The sequence below is a fragment of the Barbatula barbatula genome (assembly GCF_947034865.1).
Source record: "Barbatula barbatula genome assembly, chromosome: 12".
Classification (NCBI taxonomy): Eukaryota; Metazoa; Chordata; class Actinopteri; order Cypriniformes; family Nemacheilidae; genus Barbatula; species Barbatula barbatula.
This window is the reverse complement of record NC_136775.1, coordinates 3,417,996-3,428,786: the sequence shown is the minus strand read 5'-3', so window position 1 is coordinate 3,428,786 and position 10,791 is coordinate 3,417,996. Positions and strand designations below refer to the sequence as shown.

The 10,791-nt window shown below is 37.9% G+C and overlaps 1 protein-coding gene across 1 annotated transcript; it reads right to left on the bottom strand.

Annotated features, from left to right (window-relative positions):
• Positions 1-460: 460 nt before the first annotated feature.
• On the bottom strand, positions 461-10,676 carry fxyd3 (FXYD domain containing ion transport regulator 3). Its single transcript, XM_079470276.1, has 8 exons — positions 10,547-10,676; positions 5,846-5,896; positions 4,993-5,028; positions 4,878-4,898; positions 4,691-4,765; positions 4,288-4,324; positions 4,153-4,196; positions 461-3,670 (listed from the first exon to the last, which is right to left on the bottom strand). Exons 2-8 carry the CDS (start codon positions 5,877-5,879, stop codon positions 3,651-3,653), a joined length of 267 nt encoding a protein of 88 aa, XP_079326402.1. The 5' UTR covers positions 5,880-5,896; positions 10,547-10,676; the 3' UTR covers positions 461-3,650.
• Positions 10,677-10,791: the final 115 nt, after the last annotated feature.

Genomic DNA, 10,791 nt, shown 5'->3' with positions numbered 1-10,791 from the left:
AAATCTAAGCTGTCGGCAGAGGGCGCCGTTGGGTAACTTTCCTGACTGCCTGCACAAGGAGGACAGTGTCAAATGAAAGTCCTTTGAAAGTTATAAAATGTTTTTGAAAGAGTACACCAGTTTGTCTCATGCTCAGAAAGTCGATCATGGTGGAAACAAAGTCGATTTGAACAAAAGTGTCTGCCAAATGGCTAAATGTAAATAAAAATATATGTTGTGCCTGAATAGGTTGAGAAAATGCCAAAGTAGGCCTGATAGAAAAGGTTACTGAAATCTGTTATTCCTTAACAAGGAATTAATTACATTTAATCTTCAACGTTTATTTATTTTAAATGACCATTTATGACCAATGTTCTCCATAGCTGGCGATATTTTTACTGCTCATCCATGAGATTTGTCATCTAAAAAACTGATATCACTCTCTAAACCAGGTGCTAAATCTACTGAAGTTGAAAACGTTGCGTGCTGTTTTTTTTATTATTGCTTAAAACAATATACAGATAATAACAGTCAACAACAGAACTAAAATAGATACAAATAAACAAAAATCACAAAGGGGGGAATCATGTAACTTAAACATAAATTATGAGAATTACATGACACTGAAAAAAAGGAAAATAATTACAAAAAGATCATGTTTTTAAGGCCTTTTTGTTCCCAGACAACTTAATTTAAAAGAGGTATTTTTCAAGTTATTTCTAAAATGTGAGAAAAAGAGGTTTCACGTTTAAAACGTCGCGTGCTGTTTGACTTGTTCTACCAGGAGCCCATCCGTCTTATAAAAGTACGCATGCGCATTGCGCAGACCAGCCCCGCCCACGACGAATCCCTCTCTTCATAAAACAGCAACGTTTGTAATTTATTGTTCGGTGTTTATAAAGCTTTTAACCAAAGACACAACCAATCTTTCCATCTCGCAAACAAACATAAAAAAACATAAATCGGGAAAAACAATGTAAATCTTTCGAAACGTCTCAGATTTAGAATACTTCCGGGTTTTAAATAAATATCGCGGGATCTGTTTTGTCAAACTTGTTTCCCTGGTAACAGAGACGCTCTCATGGGTTGTGAGAGAGCGGGGTTGGAAGGAACGCTTTTGGGGAATCAGTCACAAATATTTAAGATTTATAAGATGGTTACACAAGCAACATACACATATCTGCTACAAATGAACACTTTTAGAACATTGTACTATTATTATTAGTGACAGAAGTGTAAACGTGGGATATTTGGGTGGGGTTCAATCTAGCAGAGGGTGTTGTAAAACTTGCTTGAAAAAATTATGTTTCAACAAAAATAACTCGATATTATTCTGTCTATAAACTAAAGGTGGATATTGTTTGTCCTAAACAGACAGATATCTATCATCCAGCCATCCTTCATTAGGGATGTACTTACCATTGGGCCATACTGGGCACTAGCCCAGGGGCCCGTCTACTCTCGTTTATTTGATTTGTTTAGTTATATGCTAGTCATTTTAGCTTTCAGTTAAACTTTGTTCATTGGTCTAGACTTTCCGTCAGTCATGCTGGCGTTTCCTGATTGGTTATTTGGGGATTCTATCCGTCACGTTCTATCATAATATATATATTCCGAAGGTTTAGGCTGCACTAGTTAGATCAACACTTCCAAAAACAACTGATGCATTTGTTGTGCAGAGGCTGCAGCTTTTGCCATGTGAACTGGAATTCCCTGGTTAGGCCTGGTTTCCCTCTGAGGTTTTTTTCTCCTCCAATGGAGATTTGGGTTCCTCTCCACCGTTTGCGACACTGTTTGCCTGGCCGGGGGGGGGGGCTGCTAGAATTGTATGGTTTTATTTAATTAGCACTGAATATAGGAATTTATGTCTGTCTGATATTTGACCTGTGTTCTGACTTGCATAACCTTATATGTTTTGCTAATAGTCAAGGTTTTCTCGTACAGCTGCTTTGTAACAATGAAAACTGTCAAAAGCGCTATATACTTAAAGCTGACTTGACTTGACTTGACGTTCACTTGACTGAACGTTTTCCCTCATTTTCTATGCATCCGATCAGTCTATTATTTTCTGTATTGTCTTGTGTTCTGTCTCAGTTAACTAGACTTTTCAAAACTATGAACCCCGCTCATTATTGTGAAACTATTTAAGCCATTAAAAATACGTTCCATTTCATTACTATGAAAACTAATTTTGCAGAGCATTTCAAACTCGTGATGAAGATCTGTCAAATGCTTTACTGGTGGAATTACAATATAACATTAATATTATATCTGTAACATTTTACAACGTTGCATTTGTTAACATTTGTTCAGCATTAGATTAGATGTCTGTATTTGTTTATCTTTTTACACTATTTACTAATATTTTTAAAAACATTGAACATGCTTGTGTTCTTCAGACTGGAGGAGGCGGTCTGACAGTAACTATCAATGCATTTGGATAGATTTATGAGAAAACGCTCGCTGATATTGTAATTTCAGTTATGATATTGATGAATGGAATTGACATAGTTCTCATCTCATTGTCTTGTATACATTTTCACACATAGGATTAATCGTAACCCTGTTACAACTAATCCCGCTGTGTAAACATACTCGAAGCCTAGTTAACAGTTATTAGGAGTATCTGACATGTTTCAGTATTGTGCTATGTTTTAGCGACAGTGACCATTGGCGACAGAAAGTGGGCGTGTCTAGTAACTCGACAAAATTGAGATTTACTCAACTTTATGCAAATAAAGTTGCAACTACCAAAAGGAGTAAAGCAGCGGAGCTGTTTATAAATGTTACTAAAGCAACCAAAGCCTTCTAATGACCTCGTTGCAAGAGACTGGCGACATACAGCGACACATCACATCACAACACTTGCAGACTTCTTGAAAGCTATCTTCGAAAAACAGGGCATCAAACACAACGCAATGAAATCTGCAAACTAGCGCACTTTCTGTCACAAGTCCAGACTGAAAATCTGAGAAAATTTTTGCAAAAGTCTGGTAGTGTATTTGATTTTTAACTTGTGTCTTGACCATTTTAGTCACTTTTTACTTACAGTGATGAAAGAAACAATTGGTTTTGTAATTGTAGTGTTTTGTTTATTTCAGTGTTTAACGTTTACTGATACTGACAGTCTTTCCACACAAGAGACAAACTACTAATACTACTAACATGTGGTGAGAAATGGTTAAAAAATCAAGCACATGACAATATTCCAATGTAAATATGAGTAAAACTTAACAATACAACTACACACAAAACTCATGAAATGTCGTTTACAAGTTGGCCTACTTGTAAACCGTACTGTTGAAACTAATAGCCTGTTTTAGGTTAATGGGTTTCTTTAAAGACTGAATAAAGATAATGCCATTGAAAGTTGACCATTTCATACTTAGGATAACACGATAATTTAAAACAATTACTCAAATTGAATTTACCATACATTTTTGGTAATCAATTTAGACACAAGGACAATAAAAACACACAGCTGGCATAAAAAAGAAAAACAGTTATGATTTTTCATGTTCCTCTAAGTGGAGCAGAGAGGCAGTGAAATACAGAAAACCTTCATATCAGATTCCTCATCGGGAGAAATCGTTCTTCTGATAAAGCACGACACGGGATAAAGGAAGGCAAGACCATCTCCTCTAATCGGTTCAGGTCAGGTCAACCGGCTTTTAGCATTCGCTGGCCCTTGCTGTCAATGAGAAGGATATAAAAAATGTATAACATCTTTAAATATGTAACAAACTTTTGTTTGTTTACAACAGATTGACACACTGAATAAAACATAATTTACACGGCCTGTCTTTACATCCTGTTGTCTCCAACCCTGACCTCAGGTATCACGCATTGTAAATGCACTCAAGGGAGAATTTGTGACTCATCCAGGAAACTATCTAAGTGGTGTTATGGAGACGGGCCATACGGGTCCCTCACTGAGTGAGCACAGAACCACTGTTTCCCACAGCATCACAGGGACACTGGCACGGCAATAACAAGCAGATGGATTTCATTCAGCTGACAGGCCATGCACGTTTACAGTGACTCATTTCTTAAAGAAGCTCCGGAAAGCCGTTGTCTCCTTGTAAACCAGCACTGATATTTCTCAGGGCATTAATGGCAGAGATGGTTCAGCTTTATTTGTTGTCAACTACACAAGCAGATGTTATACTGTACCTGTGTCATTGAGCATCTGCTGGGCGGTGCTTCCCGTTCTCCTTCTGCCAAAAGAGCAGCACTGTCTGAGTTTAAATCACTCACGGTGTAAAACAAATAAAGTCATAAAGTACGTACACAGGTTGTCATTTATACCTTTTGTCCTGGTTGAATTTGCATCTGCAGTGGCCGCCTGTAAAAGAGCAAAAAAGGGACGTGTTTTTTAACAGAACTTATGCACCCAAAAAGATTAAAACAAATGAATTAAAAAACAAATATTTTTCTAATTTTAAGTACCTAGTAAGTAGCTGCTAGTTTTGATAGATCATAATGAGAATGCACGTTTTTATTCTCTTTTTATTCACAGTGTGGAAAAAGATGGGGGGTGCTGAATTCTCATGACCAAAATGACAGTAAATTTGATGTCCAGTAAAAGGAAATTGATTTGGGAGAGAGGAATGTTTTTCAAGTAGTAGCCTACTTAAAGTATTTCTTGATTTAGCAATGTTCTGTTGCGTAAGAAATAAGCTTTAAATGAAAAAGTGAATGACAAACTTACTTAGAAGAATAGTAATGCCAATGAGACACAGAACTGCTGCCAGGATCAGACCACCAACCCGAAGTCTGTAATAATCTGTACCGGTAAAAGAGACAACGATTCAAGGAATGTTATGACAATGCTCTTGAGAACTCTCTTGAGTGAGAATCGGGTCAGTAGACCACTACAGAAAGTGTGCCTGACTTACCAAATGTGAAAGGGTCTTCCTCTGTAAAATAAATAAGTAAAATAAATCAACACTTTTTTAATTTTTAGCACTATATAAGCAAAAGAAAATCTGCAGGAGAATTAAAATGTCATACCTTCCGGCTGACTTTCTGCCAACACAAGGGACCAAACTACAAACAAAAGAGACTGAATGTGAGAGTATGAAAACCAGTGCATGTCACATTAATACGCTTGACAGATGTCTTCTGCAAAAACAACATAGAAAAACAAAACAATTTGTGGGGACATAATTTACATCCAAGGCCGGATTGGGACGATTCGCAAACGCATGGGTCCGAAAAGCAAATGCAAATTCGGACGGACGTATTAGACTAGAAACACGAATTGGACAAACCAAACGCGTCAACCAGATAGTGTGAGAAAGAGCGATCCCATCAATGCCGCTTCACTCGACGGAAGTGTAGCTGTTTGTGTTGTCACTGCATTTTGGTAATGAATGTTACAGAACGGTGGATATATCGCTGGATTTGGAGATCGTTTGAAACTGACAGATGGTTCGGTCCCAGCGCTAAAAGTTGCCGTACAATGTCATATGTGTTTTGTTGGCGATCTGGGCCTACATGCATAATGTAAACAACACGAAGGGATTAATGCGATGGTGAGTTGTGTGCTCGTACTGTATTTTCATCCAGCAGCTCGTCTTTGACCGGAAATAATCGTACATCTGTATCTCTCTTTTATCAATTTGATAAATCTAAATACTCTTCGAAGATGCGCAGTACGCAGTACTAGTGTATTGACTCAAGATAATTCGAGATTGACAGAATCGTTATTTTTTGCCCTTGTTGTCAATTGTGTAAGAATACGATTTCTTGCAGTGTAAGCTAATTGTCGTTCTTGTTTTCAACAGAGAGCATTTCCCCGTGGGCTTTAATTACGCAGACACAAGCACTCCTGCAACTTATTCAGATACAAACACATACTCACGTGTCAAAAAAACAAACGCCAAAGTCTTCATCATGAAACTGGAATCTTAACCTGAAAAGCACAAAATCAGGTTTGCCATTAGAGAACAAAACATGCGGATAATCTTTGACTGCTAGTCAACTTGAAATCAAAACTGAACACATTTCTGCACGATTCAATGGCCATTATTTCGAAGCTCAACTTTCCTTTTCGACTGGCATCAGGAATGCTTCATCCCCTCCCCTTCCAACACATTAAAACTGGGACAAATAATTGTGTTAGGATTGGAAAACAGATCATGTATCTTCAGTGTCCACGAGAGTTAATTTCATCAACGCTTGTCACTTTTGATCTAAATATAACATGAGTTCTCCTAATGCCTCCATGATTCACTGCTTGTCAACAAAAATGGGGTTCAATCAAATTATCCAAATCCCTGTCAATCCATCTGATCCGATTAAACATACTGAAAAAATGTGTCTTACAACAAAACACAGATCGGATGTCAACGGCGGCCGGTCACATCTCGGCAACCAAACATTCAACAAAACAGCTGCTAGGAAACAAACGTTGAGAAGCTACAGATCCCAATGTAAAAAAAAGAGACGTCATGAGTTTTGTTTGCCTTTTATAGTCATAAAGGCTTTTAATGTTTGTATGGCTATGGCCAATATCACATCGTCTGATGTTGACGTCTACATCATAATTAAATGCACACAACATGTCACAACTCCAGAGCTTAACTCAGATTTTTCATTGTGCTTCTGAGAGACCAGCACAAGATGATGTAACATTCTCCTGTAATATACCCACCACCCTCGGCTTCTTACAATGGTGGCCAAGAAGAGCAGAATAATGGGACCACAAGGGACATGCTGAGTTTAAATTAAGTCCAATATGTTAGCCTTTTCACAAGAACAGCCTGGATCAACTCGGGGAGTGAATCATGTAAATGTTTAATCCCAGAGGTGTTTAATAAATCCCTTGTGTCCGTTTCTATAGTTTATTATCTAGCACATGAATGATCCTTTTCCTGGCTGTAAACATACAGTGACATAGGCATAATAACCTTTTGCTTGATGCTACTTCATTTCATGTTCTTAAAGGAACAGTTCACGTGATTTATTCACACATGTGTGCTATTTTCTTCCATAAAACAGAAAAGAAGCTCTTAGAATTTCAGAGGATATTTTGATTCAACCTCTAAATAAAAAGGCTCAATCGAAGTATAGCATTAAAGGTGCTGCGTGTGATATTTAGGAGGATCTGAGGACAGAATTGCAATGACTATAGAGGTGTATAAAGACCTTACATAAATAAGCATTATGTTTTATTACCTTCGAATGAGCTCTATCTACTGTACATGCACCGCGCGTCCCCTTACATTGAGTTCACCATGTTGTTTCTACAGTAGCCCTAAACAGACAATCTCATGGGTCTTCAACTACTTTTCTTTTAGGGCCAGATTTAAAAAGTGACCAGCTGTTTTTCGTAAATATAGCTGTTTAAATCATACACAAAGAATGCAGTAATAAAAAATATGTTTTCCCTTAACTGAGACCCATTCCCTTACCCATCCCACAGTTACTTTCAAGGGCACAAGACACGTTTCTGTACGTGACCACAGCCTGTGGCTGTGGATTGCCGATTATTACATTGTAAATAACATTACATTTCTTGGACAGACGGATCAAATCGCTCCATAAGACGGGAATTACTTTCGAATTGAAAGTGGCAGTGTTCTGGAATTTCAAAGATGTGGCGTCTCAGATCGTGCATTTCTTAAAGCTCACCATTCTTAAAGTCTCTCCACTTATTTGAAATCTTAAGGCGAGCCAGGTACAGATTATTGTTTTTTGTGTAGAAAAGAAGTAGAAGACTGTACTAATGGGTCAGATGTTGCGATTTTAGCCGATTCTTTAAGACAACTACAGAATCCGCTGATCTCGTGGCAAGAGGGAGATCATTCAAGAGTCGCGGAACACATCCGGAAATAGTGCATGAGGGGGACTAGCTGCTCTACAAAGCGTTTCGTAAACATGTTATCTACTTCAGTAAAGAAACGCAAAAATGAGGTTCATCTAAATTCTGTGTCAGCCACTGTAGTGCCTCAAAAGGAGGGAGGGCGTAATGGAGTGATCCGTTGGTTTCAATTCGCAATCTCACCGCTAGATGTCGCTAAAATCTCCATATTGCTCCTTTAAGTTCAATTGAAACGAGTAGCTTGGTCATTCACGTTTCAAGCAATGTAAAACAAAAACACAGAAGGATCATTTTCAGTTGAAATATTAATTTATACTGTAGCCTCCTGTAAATGAAGTCAAATGATATTGTGATGAAACATGAGATGTGCAAGCAGGTCGGTTATGGTTCAATGATGCTTCCTCGTGTTGTTTTTCTCTTTTATTGAAGAGGAGAAAAGCTTGAAGAACAGTTACATCCAAATAATTAAAAAACGGATTGTTTTATCAATTTTTCATCCTGTTCCAGACCGTACAATGACAATTCTCTTATGCATCTGACAAAAAGTGAAATCTTATTATGATGCAGTTTAAAAGTTAACCAGACCAGAAAGAGAGAAAGGGGCGGGACCATCTTACTCTCTGTTCTTGTTTTCATGGACAGCCTGGACATTGTGGCACCCAGCTGACGCAGTGTGCACAGAGATTATAATGAAAGTCTTGTGGTCTGTTCTAGTCACGTTGGCTTGCCAGCGAGTGTCTGTGTCACGGGAAATAATGTGGAATTGTGTCCTACGGTGTTTAACATGTTCACTTCCTCATCTCACACTATGAATCGTCATTTCCACTTTGAATCGAATGCTTTGTTTGTTGGTATAGAGGTACAACAGTTCATACTTGTTCATTTCATTACCAAAACCGGACCCTCGAGAGTCAAACAGGTCACTGGCATCCCACACATCCTAACAATTTAAACATGTCACTCCTCAGGAAATATGTAGTCGTGAGGGATGTAACAATTCACTCACTTCATGATACGTGATACACTTCATGATTGTTTTTTCAAAATTAGTTGAAATCAGTCAGCTCAAAGTGAAACGTGACACCCCATTAGATCCGTATGAATTTGTACAATCTCATTCGTACATTTTAGCATGATTTGCTTTCGCATTAGTGACGTTAGAGGCGGGGTTAGGGGTGGGGCTTAAGTATTGCTTTTGTGTAGTAATCGTTTACTTTTGCACGATTCACAATGTATAAATAAGCCACCTCGTAAAATAGTGACGAATTACAGTGAGATCTTACATATTCCAACAGATCAGGTTGGTTTAGAACAGTCTGGTTTTCTGTCTAAAGACAGATATTTACAGCTCTGTACGTGTTTCAGTGCATATTCTAGTCTTTCAATCTGAAAACCATGGCGTTCAAAGACTGAAGGAGCCTGTGTATGCATCACAGAAAGTAAACATACTCATGTAACCTTCATTATCCACCTCTTTGTACAGTATATATTTAGTAGTCTAATAATAAAGAATGGCATGCACAAGTGTTTGAGAGCTCAGTACAGTTCATAAATCACCTCTCACCTTTACACCCACTAACACACAAAGGATGCATGACATGCACACAGAAATCCAGACTGCAGCTATATTAGGAACAAAATTCCACCGCTGAGAACAGACCGTGAACTTTGAAGCATTGTATGAACACACTGCGCATTGCAAATGCTAAAGTGAAATCCGACTGTAAGAAACAACGCAAACCATATTCAGTACAAAAAGCACTTCAGTTTTTTATGTTGACTAATGTAGTATTCATCCCCTGCTTTTTTAGGCTCCCTTGCTCTAGAAATGATGCTACCAAGGTTTACAACCTCTTGGAAGTCAATGCGCTCCTAGCAATGCAGGAAGGAAAATGACATTCTGTTGAGGTGAGTCACCCCTCCAAAAACCTCAATCCCGCCCTGTCTAAGTGGTTGTCTAAGTGCTGTCTTTATGCACACTTATCGTCTGTTTCCATGAGCAGACCCTACAGAACATTCATGCATACGTCTCAGCCTATGTTTAAAATACATTAAAGACCGATTCAGTAAGCCTTTCACTTCATGTTCCCTTTTTATCATCCTGGACAAACACACGAACACTTTATTTACATAAAGAAGGACTTCGGTTAGAATAGTGCATCTGGACTTTATCTTTCATCTTAAAACATATAAATACGAACTGGCCTCTTATCTGTTATTTTAATGTTCGCATTTATAAAATATGCTAAGATGTAGTTACAAAATTTAATTTGTCCAATTTATGATCAGTACAATACAACTGAAATAACCAAATAAACCAAATAAATTATTACACATGTTGCAACTCCTGTAGACTATGAAACCCAAAACACAAGTGGATGATGTTCGGTTCAGAGGGATTTAACTAAAGGCCAGTGTGTTCAGCCAAGACACGATGTCAGAAGGATCCTCCGAAGTTACTAACAGCTGTCCAGAATGAAACAGTTTCCAGTTTCAGAATCGCTACTTACATCTGTTTCTTTTTCTACATAAGTATTTTGCATTTGTTTAGAGTAAAAACAAACATCAATCTTTTGAAGTTTCATCATCTGTTCATGTCAAACATACTAACAGTTGTTAACTATAGCAGAGGAAACAAAGATTCAACGCAAGGCACTTCTCAAAAGTTGCTCAATGCTTAATGTTGTTATTTTAAGACAAATAACAAAAGGCGAGAAATACACGCAACGGATAACTTACCTTTATTAAGGAGAAAGAAACTAAATGATGGAAGTTTTATATGTGGTTAGGAAGGAACCACCCGTAGATAAAAAGAGATTGAAAGCAACACCCTCCACCATCCGCTCAACAGGTTGGCTCAGTTCTGAGTGGGTTGAGTTTGAATGAGAGGTCTTTTCTATTGAAGAGCGTCTCCGATCATTTTAAGTTTGCTGTGCACGCCCACACTGAATTTTGTCTTCTATGGGTATGTGCTTTTATGCAAA